General features: G+C 34.1%; 1 protein-coding gene across 1 annotated transcript; it reads right to left on the bottom strand.

Moving 5' to 3' along the window:
• Positions 1 to 7907: 7907 nt before the first annotated feature.
• Positions 7908 to 11134, bottom strand: LOC142525446 (E3 ubiquitin-protein ligase AIRP2-like). Its single transcript, XM_075629742.1, has 5 exons — positions 10609 to 11134; positions 8939 to 9101; positions 8779 to 8842; positions 8438 to 8675; positions 7908 to 8343 (listed from the first exon to the last, which is right to left on the bottom strand). Exons 1-5 carry the CDS (start codon positions 10698 to 10700, stop codon positions 8133 to 8135), a joined length of 768 nt encoding a protein of 255 aa, XP_075485857.1. The 5' UTR covers positions 10701 to 11134; the 3' UTR covers positions 7908 to 8132.
• Positions 11135 to 21320: the final 10186 nt, after the last annotated feature.

Below are 21320 nucleotides of genomic sequence, written 5' to 3' on the forward strand. Positions count from 1 at the left end.
TGTGAATTTTGACTGAGTTTCTGAAATTTATTTGAAAATTTGTAGGGTGTAAAAGAGGAACTTTGTAAAGTTGGGGAAAGATTGTGTTTTTTTTAATAGGAATTTTGGTTTGTTCTTGGATGTTTCCTTTGTTTCCTGATAATGTGAAGGAGTTTTAGGATCTTACATCCCATCAGTTCCGATGAATAACACGAGATTTTGTCTGATTTGTTTCACTTTTTGTGTCATACCAAGAAGAATTCATTTGGTGTGTCTTGGAGATATGAGTTTTTTCTTATGAGAGTTATGGTCAAACCTAGTATCTGAAGTTTCATCCTCATCGTCTTTGTTATACAGAAATCTGTGGAAAAAGTTATAAGCTTAGTTTGTATTTGGATGGATGGATGAATGTATTTTGTTTAGACGAATATATTTGATTCAAGAAAAGATTTATATCTTAGGATCACTGACGGAAATCATATACTCGAATATCGTATAATTCATACTTTGATTTAGGATCTTTGTAATTGATTTACTAACATTTGTTCCGGAGACGACAATGTTTTTCGACGGTCCGACCGATCACGTATGGAAAGGAATCAAGTTTTCACATAAAACAAATGCTCAAATAATAGTGATATGTTTGTTGCAATCTTTGAATGAATGTCTCGGCTAATCTCATTTCTATTTTGTATTGATAGTCCTTGCATTAGAGTAGGATTAAGGAAGTTTAGAAAAAATAACCACTTCTTCCAATAAATTCAAATTATCAATTTGAATTGTTTGGGTCGGGTCGGGTCGGGTCGGGTCTCATGGGCGACCCATTACCATTAACCCATATATATATAAATTCTTACATCTCCCACTCGCACATGAGGGCTAGACATCTTGCAAAGATTTATCACGATCATATAACACCAATTTCATACAAGCAAATGGATCATGTGACCAGCGAGCATATTAAATAAGAGCTCAGAGATATACACCGGTTAAGGATATATAGCAGCTCAATTCAAAACATATTTATGAGGACATTTTACTCGTTATACCTCAGATTCATTTTATTACACTAATCAACGTATCTCTTGTCCCAAAATAAAATGAAAAGATCATACTTGATTCAAATTATTCATATCTGTATATATTCACAATTATGTTCTAACAACAAAGTTAAACATAATTAGCCGACTTGTGAATACAAAATAAGTGTCAAAATAAATCTTCCTTTCCCACTAGAATCTTTCAATCTTTATTTTAGCTGCTTTCTTAGACATGTACCTCATCACCGAATCGTCCATGGCTATTGGTATCATGCTAAAGTAGCATCACTAAAATAATATTAAAGAAACTGTTGAAAGCCTTAAGGGTATAATATTAAGTTTATATATATATATAAACCTATGGATCTCACACAATGATCTGGGACTCGAATAATCATTATCCAAATGGTCACTCCAGCACACGCGGTATGAAACACGTGCTACGATGTGTTTCTTCCTCTTTGAAATGGATGTCACAAAAAAAATTCACATCGTACAGATCTTAATTCAAGTGCATCTCAACACTTGACTTGAGTTTTCTTTTTACTTATCCTCAAACATGTATCAATATAAAAAAAACTCTAATCTGGCTATAAGACAAGTTAAATGGATTGTGGGAATATTCATTTCGATTACAATAAAATCTATATAAGTAATTTCATCTTGGTAATATATACCAAGGCAACATATGTATGGATTTGTTCTCAACAAAACCAACATCGTCTCATCTCTGCATGTTTCTCAGCACCAGAGGTGATTGCTCGTGTGAGAGAGCCAATCTCAACTTGTTAGACATACGTTCAATTTTTAGATTAGTAATTCATAAAGTGTACACATTACACATAATGAAAACATCATTATAATAATGAGTACAATGTCTTAAATACATGTGTTTAGTTACAATCATATCCTACGTAGTCCAAGAGATCTAATATGATCTATAAATATGTCTCTTGGTATTGGCTTAGTAAACGGATCAGCCACCATCATGCGTGTAGGAATGTATTTCAAAATCACTTCTTTCTTTTCAACTATATCTCTGATAAAGTTGTATTTCGTGTCAATGTGTTTGATTTTTCCATGGTATTTGGGGTCTTTTGTGTAAGCAATTGCCGATTGACTATCACAATAAATCGTTAAAGCTCCCACTGGACTGCTTACGATACCCAAATGACATAGGAATCTTTTTAACCAAACAATTTCTTGCACTGCAGAAGCACATGCCACAAATTCTGCTTCCATTGTGGACAATGATACACAAGTTTGTTTCTTGCTTCTCCAAGAGATGCATCCATCATTTAGCAAGAAAGCATAACCAGAAGTTGACTTACGCTCATCTAAATCACCACCCCAATCAGCATCTGTGTATCCTTTCAATGTTAAATCTTTTCCTTGATAACAAAGGAAGTAATCTGTGGTGCCTTTTAGGTATCTTAGAATCCTTTTAACTACACTCCAGTGTCTTCTTCCTGGATTAGATTGATACCTGCTGACCAGACCCACGGCATAACAAATATTGGGACGAGTACACATCATTGCATATATTAAACTCCCAACAGAACTAGAATATGGCACTTTAGACATCTCATGGATTTCTTCAGAAGTATTTGGGCACATTTCACGACTTAAGCTTTCACCTTTGGCCACAGGAGTATCAATGGGTTTGCAATTTGACATTCTGAATCGTTCTAGAATCTTTTTAATGTAAGATTCTTGAGACAGTGCAAGAAGTCTCTTAGAACGATCTCTGTGAGTTTTAACATCTAGGATGTAATCTTGCCTCACCCATATCCTTCATTTCAAAATTCGAGGACAACCATTTCTTAATGGTTTCTATATACTCCTTGTCATTCCCAGCTAATAATATGTCATCGACATAAAGAGATAGAATTACAAACCTTTTATTGGATCTTTTCACATATGCACAATGGTCTTCATCTATCATAATGAAGTCATATGAGATTATTGCTCTGTGAAATCTCAAATACCATTGTCTAGAAGACTGCTTAAGGCCATAAATTGATCTATTCAATTTACAAACTTTGTTTTCTTGATCTTTAACAACAAAACCTACGGGTTGTTCCATGTAGATTTCTTCCTCAAGTTCTCCATTGAGGAAAGCAGTTTTTACATCCATTTGATATAATTCTAAATCCAAATTAGCAACTATGGCCAATAATAAACGAATAGAAGTAAATCTCACCATTGGTGAAATGGTTTCTTCGTAATCAATACCCTCTTGATGAATATAACCTTTTGCCGCTAGTCGAGCCTTATACCTCTCTATAGTTCCATCAGACTTTCGCTTAATTTTGAGAACCCATTTGTTCCCAATAGCTTTACGTCCCTTTGGAAGTTCAACTAGTTCCCAAACTTGGTTTGATTTCATTGAATCCATTTCTTCTTCCATTGCATTTATCCATTTGTCCCTTGAAGGACAAGATAGAGCCTCACTTATGTTCTTAGGCTCTTCATCATCTATTGTAGATATGACATAAGCATGCCCTTCAATCTCATAGTGACGTTTGTGCATACATTTCCTATTACTCTTTCGAAGTTGGGAATCAGATGAATCAAAATGATCAGGATTGCTCCCACTAGGATCACATGAACCATTGTGATCATGATTGTTCCCATTGGAATTAATCTCACTCGGATCAAATGAATCATTTTTGTCAGGATTTCTCCAGTTGGAATCAAACAATAACTCATCTACTTGAGCTTTTGATGATTCATTTGGCAACAACTCATTATCTGAATTAGATAACTCAAATAAAGGTTCATTCCCCTTTATTTCACATTTATTAGGAAAGTCATTCTCCAGAAATTTTACATTTCGCGATTCAATCTTAGTAATGCTTCCATCTTCTTGTTCACCAATGAACAAGTAACCCTTAGAATGCTCGGAGTATCTTACAAAAATATATTTCTTTCCTCGAGGACCCAACTTTCCATATTTACTTGTTGAGTCATAAATATATGCAGCTGACCCCCAAGATATAAGGTTATTTAGGTCTGGTTTTCTACCAGTCCATAGTTCATATGGCGTGGAAGGAACTGACTTTGAAGGCACCTTGTTTAGTATATAGGCCACAGTTAATAAAGCATCTCCCCAAAAGGAGATAGGCAAATTAGCTTGCGCCATCATGGACCTTGTCATGTCTAACAATGTTATATTCCTTCTTTCAGCAACACCATTTTGCTGAGGTGTGTAAGGAATTGTCAATTGTCTAATTATTCCCTTTTCATTACATAGATCCTTGAATTGATCAGACAGATATTCACGGCCTCTGTCAGTTCTCAAGGCCTTTATTGTCTTATCCATTTGATTTTCTACTTCATTTGCATAACGTCTAAAACATTCCAATGCTTCAGATTTATGTGAAATCAAATAGACATGACTATAACCAGTGAAATAATCTATAAATGTAATGAAGTAAGAAGCTCCATGTCTAGCCTTCACATTCATTGGACCACATATGTCTGAATGAATCAATTTCAATGGAAATTCTGCCCTAATTGCTTTTCCAAATGGTTTTCGTGTCATTTTACCAGCAAGGCAGTGTTCACAATCCAACAAATCAAGTTTAGATAGAGAACCTAAAAGTTCGGCTTTGATTAGTCGATTCATCCTGTCTTTTCCAATGTGACCTAGTCTAGCATGCCAAGTGTAAGTATCCACGTTTGTATTACTAGATGAACAAACATTTAACGAAACACAACGATCAACATAATATTTAAACATTTGTCTGTCACAATCCAACACGATAAAACCATTCCTAAGATGTCCACAACCATAATACATATTGCCATAGTAGATACGAACAAGGTCACAACTAAAGTTCAAATTGAATCCTAGTCCTAGAAGAACAACAACAGATACTAGATTTTGTCGAATCTCTGGTGCATAGAGGACACCATGTAAGATAAGAGTCCGACCACCATGCAACTTTAGTTTGCAAGTACCGATGCCTCTGACTTCAACTTTCGCATTATTTCCTACATATATCCATCTTGTGCAACAAGGAACTCGACTGAAAATCTGCAAACGCTTCATGATCTCTAGTTACATGGTCTGTTGCTCCTGAGTCTACAATCCATACAGGATAAGATTCAGTTAGTAAAACAGTACTAGAGACACATATAGTACTCACAAAATCGTTAGTAAGTGCTATCTTTTTAGGCTCAGAGCACTCACGAGCGAAATGACCAAATGCTTGGCAATTGAAGCACTTCATTTTGCTCTTATCTTTCTTCTTCCCAAACCTCTTACGCTTGTTCTTTTGGTTTGGCTTGAAGTTGTTCTTCTTAGACCCTTCCACAACATTCTTTCCTTTCCAGTTTTTCTTCCAGATCTTAAAGCGTTTAAAGCCCGAAACTTTCTTGGAACTAGATTCAGCCACAAAAGCACTTGCTATGGACTTAGCAGCACCAAGCCGCTGATCCTCAAGCTCAACATGTCGAGCAGCATCAGAGAAAGTCTTAATGCTATCATTGTGAGTCAAATTGACTTTCAGATGCTCCCACTTTTTAGGAAGAGATCGGATCAAAGCTTGAACCTGTTGCTCATCAGAAAGGATATGACCAGCTGAAGCCAATTCACATATCATGTTTGACATAGTTCTCAAATGTTGTTTGATGTTGTGATCAACATGTTTCTTGTAAGTGTCAAACTTGATAGTCAATTGCCTCATACGAGTGACAGTAGTACTTTCATATTTCTCTCTCAGGTACTCCCAAATGTCATGAGCAGTGAGATGTTGTTCAAATTCATGGATGAGATCATCAATCACAGAACTAATCAGTATAGCACGAGCAGTGGAATCTTTCTTTTTCCATGCCTGGTAAGCTTCCTGATCTCTCCTCTGCTGAGCAGTGTTACCCACACCGGGATCCTGTATGACTTGGTTGATACCCTCTAAGGCATCTTGCTCATCAAGCACATACCCAATCTTATGGCGCCAAGTATCATAGTTGTCATCATTCAGTTTGTCACCCTTGTTGAGATCAGCAATGATAGATTTTGATGACATGATCTGTTTATTTTAGAGGTGATAACACATGTTAATGCTCATTAAATGTACACTTTAGTTTTGTACTTAAAATTAGCATCTATAATGATTTAACATAAGGTATAGACTCGAAAGTTCACTAAATTCCCAATCATCATCTACAATCCTAATGTTGCATCATTATAAATTTAGTTTCTAAGTAACACAAAAATATCAATTGATTTTAGGTGAGAATAACTCAGAATCTTCCAACCTAAAAAAAAAACTCTCACTTAATTTGGAGTATCTCAATAAATTCCAAAATAAACATATTTAGATAAACATGTATTAAAATTAACTAACATCAAAGTTTACAATACATGCTTCTATTTAAACGTAGATAAAACACATACTACATTACATATGTCACGTAACATACTCATAAAAAAACATCGAAATAAACATACATAATAACAAGTCATCTTCCTAAAGAAAATCTAATTTCTTTTTATTTTTACACATGCGTGATATCATTTTGGTCATTCCCTTCAAGAGCCTATCTGATGGAGCGAACTTCGAAAGACGAACTCCAGAATTTATGTCTTCTTCATCTCAAGTTCAACCTCTTTCTCTCATCTCTTAATCAATGATGACTTCAACTCATCAAGAAAGATCATTGATCCTATTTGGTTAAGTATATCATCGATTATGCTCTTCCAACGTCCAGTTAAAGAATCTTTTAATAGTCCAACTATTACATCATGTTCAAAATGATGACCCAAATGCATAAGATATAAATGTTTGTTATCCCAAACTTTAATATGTTGAGGCAAGATGTGTGTGAGATCCATTTTATAATGCTTAAACATGTGATACTTTGCTATTCGTTCCGGAGCTCTCTGAACTTTAGCTGCTCCCCGGAGGATACTTAAAGTGTGTTTAATCCTTGCCATATCTTTGAGATGAGAGGAAATATTAGATTGGACACAAAAACCAACCTTAATATTTAATATTCAAGATGAAAAATTTTCATACATCATAACAATCTCTTATTCTCAAAATTTATGTTTGGTGGTTCATTTAAAAAATGAATACGTGTGGTGATCTCCATAACCATGAACATCAAACGGTGCTCCTTCGAAACAAGATGAAAACATGGTGCATTGTTATAATCACATAAAAACAAGCCTTTATCTCATGAATTGGCCAATGAATTACATTCAACATCATAACATTAAAAAACAAAACTCATTTGTGAGATTATAGTGTCAAATATTCCATTTTGAACACGTTTGTTTCTTCATTCTCATTCTTCCTTACTTCATATATATTTATTTTCGAGAATAAATTTTACTCATTCTTCCTTACTTCATATGTATTTATTTTCGAGAATAAATTTTACATGCATATGAAGTTTTGGAATTAATATTGAACGAACATAAAACATTACCGAAATGCATAAAAACAAGTTAGAATATCAACTAGCACATGCTCTGATACCAATAACGGAAATCATATACTCGAATATCATATAATTCATACTTTGATTTAGGATATTTGTAATTGATTTACTAACCTTTGTTCCGGAGACGACAATATTTTTTCGACGGTCCGATACCGATCACGTATGGAAAGGAATCAAGTTTTCACAATCCAAATGCTCAAATAATAGTGATATGTTTGCTGCAATCTTTGAATGAATGTCTCGGCTATCTCATTTCTATTTTGTATTGATAGTCCTTGCATTAGAGTAGGATTAGGGAATTTATCTAGAAAAAATAACCACTCCCTCCAATAAATTCAAATTATCAATTTGAATTATTTGGGTCGGATCGGGTCAGCCCTCATGGGCGACCCATTACCATTAACCCATATATATATAAATTCTTACAATTATCAAAATGACAAAATGAAAATTTATCGGCTTATATCAAATGTAATCAATCAAACCAAACAAAATATCATTGATCTATCAAATCAAATGCTACATGAAAAACAATGCACAAAAGAAGGCTTACATAGTTACATTAGTTGAATCTAAGGAAACCTCCTGTTACCAGACCAGACTCTATATACATTTGAAGGTCGGCCTCTATGCATCTTACCATTCGTCTCATGCGCGTCATATCAAGAACTCGTAGTACTTTACGAACAAAGCATCCGGGGAATCTTTAGGGAGGTTTCGAATGTAAAGGTAGAAGCGTCTCAAGTCTTCAGTAGAAACTGATTCAGGGTCGATGACATCATTCTCGCAGGTTAGAATCCATAAGTCTTGTGACTCGACTCTCCGTAGACTGCCACGGCAAAATGGGCAGGATTCGGATCTTGTGTTCCTAACCATATTCAAAATGACACAAGAATACTGAGACGAGTCAGCGGACTTCAACACAAAATACCGGGGGCATATTTTCTTGTAATGGGAGTTACCAGTCCCGATAGCACTTAATGCACATTGTATGGCAGCAATTAGGCAAGACGATTTTGGTGCAAGGCTCTAAGCATATTCCACACTCATCGTCTCTCTCTGCGTCGAAGTCGAGGAATTCACCATCTCCTATCATTCTTTTCTTTCCAGTGTTTTTTAAAGCCAATATATTCTCATCGTCAATACCAGCTAGCTCAACCAAGTCATGATGGAGCTTCTGAAGTGATGGCAATATAACAGCTGAAAATTTTCAATTTTTCAGCACCAATACAACTAAGTATTTTTATGAATAAGCATGAGTTGTTCCTGTGTTTGGAAGTGGAAAAAGAATATATCAACAAACCATAAAAGTCTTTAATCGATGCTTTCCTTCCGCGTGTTGATATCGGCCGCCCATCCGTATACACCTGACAAAAACAAGGAGGATGTAGAGTACTGGCATATGATGATTATTTAGTGTTCTAGTAATGATCAAAACAAAATAGATGGACCATAAGATGTACCTTGTAAATAAGCACGTGAAAAAAGTTCAAGTATGTGGTCAAAAAACAAGTACAAGAACAGTCCATCCATTGGAAACAATAAAGGAGGAGGGGTGCCAAGTCATTGCAGACCAATTTCATCTGAACTCGTGCACCTCCCTTAGCTTTCGGAATCGCTGCAGCCCTAGAACATAAGGGATAAAGTCATTAAGCTCATCAAGTCCGGAAACGGAATTGATCATTACACTTTGATGTCAGCCTACAGGGGAAAATTTAAAGTCGACAAGTGTAGATCAATGTCTCCACATCACACCAATAATAATTCTAATACGACCAAACAACAATTCGAGTGAGATAAGTTTGCTTCACATGCCACATCCCTTCAGTCCACAATTCTAGTCACTCTTCAGAGTCAAACTGGCTTTCATTCACAGGGAGTTTGCAAAGCTCATTCCACATATCAAATTCAAGATAAAGAAGATGCCAATACGTGCTGTACGGAGCCAGTTTTAGCCCCGACAAATCTCCATGATCATTTCCTTGTGGTCAACAACACGACGCAGAATGACAAGAAATATTACATCATTGGTAAGAAAACCATGGACTAATATGTAAATATTCTAATCTCAGAATCATCATTGTTAAGATTACTATCGAGTGCAGACTGTACCAAGTCCTATTATTGAAACATGATTTGATACAACTTACAAGGATAAGGTGGTGACTGACCATTAATACCCCATAACCTATGTTCAGTTCGCATTTTCTTTCCAACTGTATAGCCTTGGCCCGGTCATAATTTGAATTTTAAGATCATTACTCACCACACCCACGCTGTGAGATGAATTATCCATGATATCTTTCTAGTGTTAAAAAAATTAGAACCACCCGAAAAATGACCATATTGCCCATCAAAAAACATAAAGGAAATGAAACAATGGACAAAGGAGGCATAACTCAACAAAAAATGCACAACGGATTACACCAAACAAAATATTAGTTATCACTCCTTATTGTTTATCCCTTTACATATTAGTTATCACTCCTTATTGTTATCACCCTACTGTTCCATTGGACTAACCAAGACCAACCTTAATGTATAAAGTGCAAGAACGTGGGATTAACTGCACTATCAGGCAAGAAACTAAGGGTCCAGGAAGACCACTCTCGAGAAAACCATCATCAAGTCGCGACCCATAAGCAACTCGAGGTACCATAACTCTAGTGTTGCTCTAACCTCCACGATAATGTTTCACGGTAGGTTCTGGTGTGTACTCCAATGCTGAGGGGTGTCAATAGGCAAGGTCTACTTTTGGCTGATATACTCGTATACCAATGGATAGGATACTACCTTAACCATCCAAAATCAACAAAAAACAGAGACGGCAAAATAACATCTAAAAGCTCAGGAATCTCTTTACAAACCATCCTATCGAGCATCAACCATAGGAATTTATACAACCCAATAAGCAGAAATCATTAATTGTACCGAGAAATATATAAAAAAAAAACCATAAAAAGAGGCAACAAACATATCTCATTAGAATTTGCAGGCTTATATTTTCTCCTCAGGTTAAATTTGATCCATCCACTAATTTAGAATACTAACAGCGAACCATCATAAAGCGAAAACACGGATGCACATAAATTTAAAGTAGATGCACAAAAAACCCAGATGAAAAAAAGCTTACAGAGCATTTGCATGCTGAATATCAGCTTCTAAAACCTTCAAAGAGTCTTTATATGTACCGGTCCTCAGCTGCTGATAATACATCATCTCCATCCCTCTGTTTTTTCTTCTTCTGTTCTGGTTTAAGCTTAGTTTATAGAAGAAAAAATGCTTTCTTTTAACCCAAGAATAACGTAAAAGCCTGAAAAGAGCTATTTTTAGACAAGTAAAGATGAACCCTCCAAGGTGCCAGAAGCTACAAGGCCTAATCTTCTTATGTGAGAAAACCAAGTTTCATCACAAGACAACAAATTGCTTAGGGAAGAAAGTCCCTTTCTTTGGTTATTCTTCTTGTGCTTTTATTTCAAGACTCTTTAATTTATCTGCCCATTTTTTTAATGAATAAAGTGGTGGGTTTGAGCCAGTTAGTCTAGATTCTTGTTGGCTCAGAACACAAAAATTAATGATGCCAGAGGAATTCTTGTTTTTTTTATTTTATAACAACCGTTTAAGCTAGGTTTGGTATCCCGAAAAGAAATGGGAAAGAAAGAAAGAAAGGGGGTTGGGTTTTGCGTTTGTTACAAAAATTATGCCATGGCTAATTTCATTTCTTGCCTTTTCTGGTTACTTTTTGTGAGAACCTCATATTCTAGCCGTAGCAGCAGCTAGCATATTTCAGCAGAAGCTATCAATTCCAGCAGCAACTCATATTTCAGTAGATGGTATTTTTCCAGTAGACAAAATCCAGCAGCATAAGAATTCAGTAGCGAGATTCCAGCAGATAGCTACTGGTTCTGCTCAGGACTTGTAACTGAAGCATTTAACATGGAATAAAGACTATTAATGGCAGATTATGATCATTAATTGGAAGACTAACAGTCAGATTTTGGCCTATAAATAGCACACTCAATCTCTGAAATGGTTGTTACCAAAATCTTGAGATCACTTTAAATTAGACCGAAGAGAGTGCATTTTTTGGAGCAGTAGAAACCAATAGCAAGAACAAACAGATTTCCAGACTTCAACCGAAATATTTAGCAAATTACAGTAAGTGGGCTTATTTATAAATATCTTGAATCCAATTTGATGATTTATGTTTTAAATCAAAATTTCTGTATGTTCGATTTCTGATATCTGATTTTGAAGCACTGAAACCTAGTGAACTAATAGTAGGAATATATATTCTGAATATTACTGATTACTGATTACTGGCCTCACCCCTTAGAGGAGTGAATATATAGGGGACTGATATCAGTTTAGCCATGAAATTCGCGAACGTGCTCAGTGCTTACTTGTTAAACTTCTGATTTCTGTTTACTGAATACTGATTTCTGACTACTGAATACTGATTTCTGTTATGAAAATAAGAATTTCTGTATATTATTCGCATTACTGTTTCTGTATGAAAACGATTTCGAAAACTGGGAGTTATTCCCGCCCCCGCTTACTGAGTGGCAATAATATCACTCACCCACCAAACCCATCTCAGATAAGAACAAGGAAGAGTTGTTAGAAGAAGAGGAGCAACTTCAGTTTTGGGGCTGGTGATGAAGATCGTTGTTCTTAGTTCTGTTTTGTAATTAGATTCCGCTGCATCTGTTAAGACAGTATTATGTTCGGTTCTACATTTCCGCTGTAAGACATTTGTATCAGACAATGATTATTATGAATAAAAGACTGGTTTCTGAATTTTGTACTTCTGAGGCTTGTTGTTTTCGAATGTAAATTTGAGAGCAACACCGGTGTCAACTTACCCCCGTCCCGGGGCGTGACACTAGACGTGTGTATGTGTGTGTGTGTGTGTGTGTATATATATTTTGTGTATAAAAATAATCCCTCCAACTTGATTGAATCTGTGAATGTAAATGGAACTTATTGTAATTTGCTGACAATTGTTTAATGATATTTTGAGAAATGTCAATGGTGTTGTGAAAAAGTAAAAATTTATGGTAAAAAGTAAAAATCTCAAACTCTCAAAATTTACCAAACTACACACTTTATAATATTTTTCTCTACTCAATTGTGATTTTCTTCACAAATGAGAGATCTATTTATAGGAAATCTTTACAAATAATCCAAAAATAAAATACATCATTATCTACATCATCACACACTAATTTTCAATATTTACAACTCTTATTTTCAACATTCAAATATTCAACATTCAAATATTCAATACTCACATTTTAAATATATTTTTCAACACTCCCCCTTGTGATGATGATCATAATGATTGTCTTCATTACGTGTTTTTATACTGCCTCGTTAAAAACCTTACTAGGAAAAACCCATTGGGATAAAAACCATAGTAAGGGAAAAAGAGTGCAGTCACGTAAACTCCCCCTCATGTTGACACGAACAATTCTTCACAAATTTCGTAGATTGCGCATCCCAATATTATATATGTGCTTTCTGAATATTGACGTAGGAAGTGCCTTTGTGAAGAGATCTGATGAGTTTTCACTTGATTGAATGTGACGAACATCAATACATTTATTCTTCTCTAGCTCCTTAGTGAATGCGAAGAACTTAGGAGGAATATGTTTAGTTCTGTCGCTTTTTATGTATCCCTCTTTCATTTGAGTAACACATGCAGCATTATCTTCATATAGTATCACAGGCTTCTCGTCGAATGATAATCCACATGAGATTTGGATATATTGGGTCATTGATTTTAACCACACACATTCACGACTTGCTTCATGTAATACAATAATCTCGGCATGATTTGATGAAGTTGTTACGAGCGTTTGTTTCTGTGAACGCCAAGAAATTGCAGTGCCTCCACGAGTAAATACATATCCAGTTTGGGAACGTGCCTTGTGTGAATCAGATAAGTATCCAGTATCAGCATAACCAATTATACTTGGATTAGTATCTTTTGAATACAAAAGTCCCAAGTCTGTCGTTCCTCGTAGATAACGGAATATATGTTTAATTCCGTTCTAATGTCTCTTTGTTGGATATGTGCTAAATCTTGCCAACAAATTTACGGCAAAAGATATATCGGGCCTCGTAAAATTTGTAAGATACATAAGGGCACCGATAGCACTTAGATATGGTACTTCTGGACCAAGAATAGCTTCATCATCTTCACATGGACGTAATGGATCCTTTTCTATGTTTAATGATCTAACAATCATTGGAGTACTTAAAGGATTTGCTTTATCCATATTAAAACGTTTAAGGATCTTTTCTGTATAATTTTTCTGGTGAACAAACATTCAACATTCTTTTTGTTCAATTTGTAAACCCAGACAATACTTGGTTTTTCCAAGATCCTTCATTTCAAATTCTTCCTTCAAGTATGACACAACTTCTTGAATTTCCTTATTCGTTCCAATGATGTTTAAATCATCAACATATACAGCAATAATTACGCATCCGGATGTTGTTTTCTTAATGAAAAGACAAGGGCATATTGAATTATTCACATATCCCTTTTTCATCAAGTGATCACTTAGTCGATTATACCACATTCGACCTGATTGCTTTAACCCATATAATGATCTTTGTAATTTCACAGAATAACATTCCCTGGGTTTTGAACTTTGTGCTTCAGGCATCTTAAATCCTTCAGGGATTTTCATATATATATTACTATCAAGTGATCCATATAAGTAAGCTGTAACAACATCCATAAGACGCATTTCTAAATTTTCAGATACCGCCAAGCTAATCAAATACCGAAACGTAATTGCATCCATCACAGGAGAATACGTTTCTTCATAATCAATTCCAGGCCTTTGAGAAAAACCTTGTGCAACAAGTCGAGCTTTATATCTTACTATTTCATTTTTCTCATTTCGCTTTCGAATAAAAACCTATTTGTATCCAACAGGTTTTACACCTTCAGGTGTAAGGACTATAGGTCCAAAAACATTACGTTTTTTTAGCGAATCTAATTCAACCTGGATGGCATCTTTCCATTTTATCCAATCCTGCCGATTTTTACATTCACCAAAAGATTTTGGTTCACGATCTTCGTTATCATTTATGATGTCGATTGCCACATTATAAGAAAATATATCATCAATTTCATCTATATCTTTTCGGTTCCATATTTTTCCAGTATTAATGTAATTGATAGAGATTTCATGATTCTCGTCAGTTTGTGGTTCTGACAGAACATTTTCATCATCATGTGTTTCTTCAGGAACATCATTCTCTATTTTGTGATCATCATGTGTTTCTTCAGAAACATCATTCTTTATTTTGTGATCATCGTGTTTCTCTATGCATTTTCTTTTTCGAGGATTTTTATCCTTGGAACCTACTGGCCTTCCACGCTTCAGGCGTTTAATGACATCATGAGTATCTTCAATTTGTTTCTTCGGAATTTCAATTCGAGCAGGGGCATTTGCAGCATATATATATGATTTAGTTACCCCTTTTGTGTCTGTAAATGCATCTGGTATTTGATTTGCTATTCTTTACAAGTGTACAATTTGCTGTACATCTTTTTCACATTGTTTTGTTCTTGGATCCAGATGTAACAATGATGATACATACCATGTAATTTTCTTTTCGGTATGTTTCTGTTCTCCCCCTAACATTGGGAAGATTTCCTCATTAAAATGACAATCAGCAAAACGTGCTGTGAACACGTCGCCTGTCTGAGGTTCAAGATATCGAATGATTGATGGACTATCATAACCGATATAAATTCCAACCTTTCTTTGAGGTCCCATTTTCTTTCGTTGTGGTGGTGCAATAGGCACATACACCATACATCCAAAAATTCTCAGATGAGAAATGTCTGGTTCTTTACCAAATGTAAGCTGCAATGGAGAGTATTTATGATATGCACTTGGTCTGATGCGAATTAATGAAGCAGCATGTAAAATTGCATGTCCCCATATAGAAATAGGGAGCTTTGTTTTCATAATCATTGGTCTAGCAATCATTTGCAGACGTTTAATCAATGATTCAGCCAATCCATTCTGTGTATGTACATGAGCAACATGATGCTCAACAATGATTCCCATAGACATACAATAATCATTGAAAGTCTGGGAGTAAATTCACCAGCATTATCAAGTCTAATTTTCTTGATTGTATAATCGGAAAATTGATTCCTCAATTTTATTATTTGAGCAAGTAATCTTGCAAATGCAACATTTCGAGTTGACAATAAACATACATGTGACCATCTGCTGGAGGCATCAATCAATACCATAAAGTATCTGAATGGTCCACATGGTGGATGGATTGGTCCACAAATATCACACTGAATACGTTCAAGAAACATTGGTGATTCAGTTTGGATTTTGACTGGTGATGGTCTTATAATAAGTTTTCCAAGAGAACATGATTTACATTGAAACTTATTATTCTGAAATATCTTCTGGTCTTTCAGTGGATGACCATGTGTATTTTCTATGATTCTTCGCATCATTGTTGAACCAGGATGTCTCAATCGGTCATGCCAATTGGTTAATATTGAAGAATTATCAACTACCATGTTTGATTCAATGGGACTTATGTGTGTATAATGCAATCCAGTAGGGAGCATTGGTAGTTTTTCAATCACATATTTCTTTCCTGATTTATATGTGATAAGACACATATATTTCTCATTCCTTCATTCATTGTTTGAGTATCATACCCATGGGAATATATATCATTAAAACTCAACAAATTTCTTTTCGATTGTGGTGAATATAAAGCATCATTGATAAAAAATTTTGTACCATTAGGTAACAAAAATTGTGCTTTACCACATTCTTTAATCAAGTCTACAGGACCTGATATTGTATTCACCCTTGTTTTTGTTGGTTTTAGTTCCAAGAAATATCTTTTATCTCGGAGGATAGTGTGCGTTGTACCACTATCGGGTATGCAAACTTCAGCTTTGCTCATAGTATTTTCCATATTTCAACTTCAAAAAATATATGCAATGAAATAAAATTACTGACAATAAAATGCAAAAATATAGCACACAATAAAACATTATCATATGGATACATAAAATATTTTATATATTTATTCCACCAGCAAATTGATCATTGTATGAGAAATCAATCAGAAAATCTCCAGCATCAAAATGAGTTGAATCACTCAAAGGTTCACTTTGTTCAGTGAAGTTGGTCTCCTTTTCTTTCCCCTTTAATGATTCTTTATAAAGTTTACAAAGATGCTTAGGGGCTCGACAAATACGGGACCAATGTCCTGGAGTACCACGTCTGAAACAAGAACTTTCATATCTTTTTGAGTGATTCTCATTAACACTCATATTTTCATGATGCCTTTTCTGTGGATGGTTTGGGACGTTCTTTTGAGATGAGTTATAAAAGTAACTATCTCGATTATTTTCAAAACCACGGCCGCGTCCACGACCACGACCACCTCCACGTCCACATCCACGACCACGACCTCGATTTCGTCCTCGACCAAAATCTTGTTTATAACTTTGATTTTGGTTTCCAGATTTAAATTCATTTTTGCTTACGACATTTACTTCAGGAAATGCCGTTGAACCAGTGGGTCGTGCCTGATGATTTCTCACTAAATTCATTTGTTCGAATCTTTCTTTAATCCCTTCCACAAAGCCATGGGATGCCAACGCAAAAATATCATGACTTTTGTCTTTTCTTGGGATGTCGATATGCCATTTTCTTTTATGGTCTCATTTAGACCCAATGACTCAAGATGCATTTATACATCGAGAGTCCATGGCATATAATTTTTTTCCGTGATATCAAGAGCAATGAATTCGAGTTTTGCCAAGTTTGACATGGTGGTACTAAAAAAAAATTACGATGCATTTTATTAGTTAATGAATATTGCAATACAAAGTAATGGATAAACAACAAGTACAAGTATTTGTAAAAATAAAGAAAACACACGAGGAGGATATTCTCCGATAAATAAAAGACTCGTGAGTATGATAACCAAAATAATTAAAAATAACTTTGAGAAAGTCATCTTCTTTTTTCTTCGAAAAATTTGATGATGAATAATTTTTAGAGAAGAAGAGAAAGTTGGAGTGATTGAATGTGTTTGTGAGATGATATTTATAGGGTAAAAACTAACCGTTTTGTTACCGTTTATGACCGTTGGTGTACAAAAAATAAATGTATGTATTTGTATAATTTTATGGTAATAATATGGTGAATATAATATTAATCATGTTTAAATAATTATGTATATCATATCACATTATTATAATGAGGTGTCGTAAGTTATTTTGTTTAAAAACCTTATAGACTTTTATACTTGTCGTATCCCTTACCGGGAGTGTGGGATGTCGTCTTAACATCCTCCCAGGATTTATAACAAGTTTTTGAAAAATTTATTTTTATTATTTCTAATAATAATATTATATTATATATTAAATATATACACAATAAAATAAATATTATTACTTTTGTTACCTTTTTCTTCTGTTTGGAGCTTGGAAAAATATGAAGGACTTTTAGAGCTTCATGCTGATAACGTGTTGTGAAAAAGTAAAAATTTATGGTAAAAAGTAAAAATCTCAAACTCTCAAAATTTACCAAACTACACACTTTATAATATTTTTCTCTACTCAATTGTGATTTTCTTCACAAATGAGAGATCTATTTATAGGAAATCTTTACAAATAATCCAAAAATAAAATACATCATTACCTACATCATCACACACTAATTTTCAATATTTACAACTCTTATTTTCAACATTCAAATATTCAATACTCACATTTTAAATATATTTTTCAACAAATGGATTCTTTATCTTGATTATTAATTTTTTTGCTTTCAAAAGGAGATTCTACTCATAAGATTAACAAAATCATTATGCTCATTATTTATATGATTAGTTCAGTATTATAACATTAACAGCTGGTGTCGCCTACTTTATAAGAACAAGAACTTATTTTTATTGAAAGCAACATCTTGAAAGTGTATAAATTAATTGTAGGATTACGGAGCATTTGATCAACTAATTGGAGTTTTTTTAATTGATTACGTAGATCATGTCTATATTTAATTAGTAACTAGTAATCATGTATACGTATGTAAAGCTAGGGATATAAACGAGCCGAGTCGAGCTGGACAGTATCAGGATCGAGCTCATATTGTTTAGAGTATATATACGCTCGAGTTCCATTCGAGCTGTAATCATGAGGCTTGAGCTCGGTTCGTTTTAAAATTATTAAGTTCAAGAGCAGCTCGAGCTCGACTTATCAATAACTCATTTATCATCTTTAACAAGTCTGTCTCGATTTTGGCTCCTTAAACAGACTTGTTTTCAATCTCGTTAAACAAATTCATTTTCAATCTCGTTTTAGAACTCGTCGAGCATTCTTAGCTGGATAAAATTTTCGTGCTCGAAATCGAGCTAGATAAGTTTAACGGACGATTTCAAACGAATTTTTTACAAAGCTGAACTCCGAAAATTTTCGAGCGGTTTGATTCGTTTATATATCTGTTCATGGGAAATGAATTAATTTTTATTTATAATATTTTGAAATATCAAATATTTTTACATCATAAAATAATTGTTAGTAATATATCTTTAGTATTTCGGGTGTATATAATATAATAAAATAAATATTGTCTACTGAATTTTATATTTAAAAAAAGTTATTGAATTTTAGAAAGCAAAAGTTTTTATAAAATTTCAAAATAAAAAAAGAATTGAAATCTAGTTGCAAGTTAATAAATTCGAACTTTAATTTCTTTCAATCTCTACATAATCCTCCTTTAGGAGGAGATTGGATGATAATTAAACAGTTTGATGTTATAATCTTGCGAACGTATTTCAAAATATTTGACTTTATACCTTTAGAGGTTCATTATTGTTTGGGCAAAACTATAGTGTCTCACTGATTAATTTTGTGTAACAAATTCGTGACAGATCTCAAACCTAATTCGACTCGTGAAAAAGTATTATTTATTTTCTTAAAAGTATTACTTTTTATTGTAGATATGAATCGAGTTGACTCGTCTCAAAGATATCTATAACTTGGTTGACTCGTCTCATGATTGAATTTTTTTTTTGAGTTTAAGATATCAATTTATTATAATTAAGTCTTGAATTTAGATAAAGTAGAAATAGATATTTGAGAAAATTATTGATTGTGATAAATAATCAGTTGTATTTACTTTTGAATTAATAAGCTGTATTGAGTAGATGGTTGAAATTTGTTATTATTTTATAATAAAATTATTAATTTCGATGGTTGCGAATCATATCTACCAACCGCACCAACGCATGCGAGGAAAGCAACAACAAGCCTTTAATAATGTTGTTTGTTTTGCACTTCAGTCCTTTTTGTAGTTGTATTTGACTACCAAAAACATGCGAGTATAACGTTATGATGAATAAAAATATGATTTATATTGTATATTGTTAAATATGAAGGAGGAATTGTGAAATAAACAACAAATTTGAAAACAAAAACATTAATATTTATTTCAATTTATGAATGAGTAGGTCTCTTGTGAGAGGAACTCGCGAATCTTTATCTATGATACGGGTCAACCATACCGATATTCATAATAAAAAATAATACTCTTAGCATAAAAAGTAATAATTTTTCATCGATAACCCAAATAAAATATATGTCTCACAAAAGACGATCCGTGAGAACTTCTTACATGATTTTTTGTCTTAAAAAATATATATAAGATTTGTATTTGAATCTCGAGAGAAACAAAACTACCATGAAATTCACTAACTCGTAATCATATATGCTAACAATGGACTAAAAGCCACATGAAATATTTATTCACTTTCCAACAACATAATTATAATATAATAATAATCAAAATACACCAATAACGTCCTAAACTCTTATCATTGTCCACACGTTATCAACAGGGTTCTTTCCAAAATGTCATTTGCACTCATTGGCATCTAATAAATTTCTCAGTGTCACCATCTCCGAATTATCTCAAACAAATATGTTTAACTTTGATGTTTTTAATTACGAAGTCCAGAAAAACAGATGCATCTTGCTGGTATGGTCTCTCATAGCTTTGCAATGTAGGATTTACAAAAGGGCTTCTCTAATGCTCCTTCACCCCAATTTCGTGTTTTCCCCGAGATTTGTCTCACCATCAAGCCGCCATACAGAGATGCTATGATGCCACTTGTAAATCCCTAAATTCGATGATTGTCATCATTGTACCATCACGAGTCTTTCCAACATCTATGTTTCACTCACATGCACTATAGTAAATTTACTACACATCCAAAATTGTTTCAAATCAAACACGCTTAACTTTGGATTTAAAGTTTTGAGCTACCGAAAAGAAGATGAATATTGTCGATATGAGTAGTACTTCTCAATTTTTTTAAGGTTTTTCCTCAATTTTGATGCCAACATATTCCCCATGGGTTTGCGAAGTGGGACTTGCCTGAGGTCTTTTCCAATGGTTCCGCCAACTTCCGTTTACTTCGTCCCCAAACCACACTATACTTGAAGATGTCAGATCTGATATAATTATGTAATGCCCTAGATTCGACGAGTGTTCACTGTCCTCACAGTATCAACACGATCCTTTTCAATGTGCTTATATCATCACTCGCACGTTCCGTGATAAAATTATCAAAGAATCACCCATCCCAAAATTGCTTCAAGTCGAACACGTTTAACTTTAGAGTTTTAAGTAAAGAGTTCTCGAAAAAAATATGTATCTTGATGATATAAGTAGTATCGATCATGTATTTAAATACTCCACAACTGTATAATTTCATACTCTTTGAATCTTTCTTATTCCGGCGTGAGATCGGTTCAATCAT

Source organism: Primulina tabacum, chromosome 14 (genome assembly GCF_025594145.1).
Source record: "Primulina tabacum isolate GXHZ01 chromosome 14, ASM2559414v2, whole genome shotgun sequence".
Taxonomy (NCBI): Eukaryota; Viridiplantae; Streptophyta; class Magnoliopsida; order Lamiales; family Gesneriaceae; genus Primulina; species Primulina tabacum.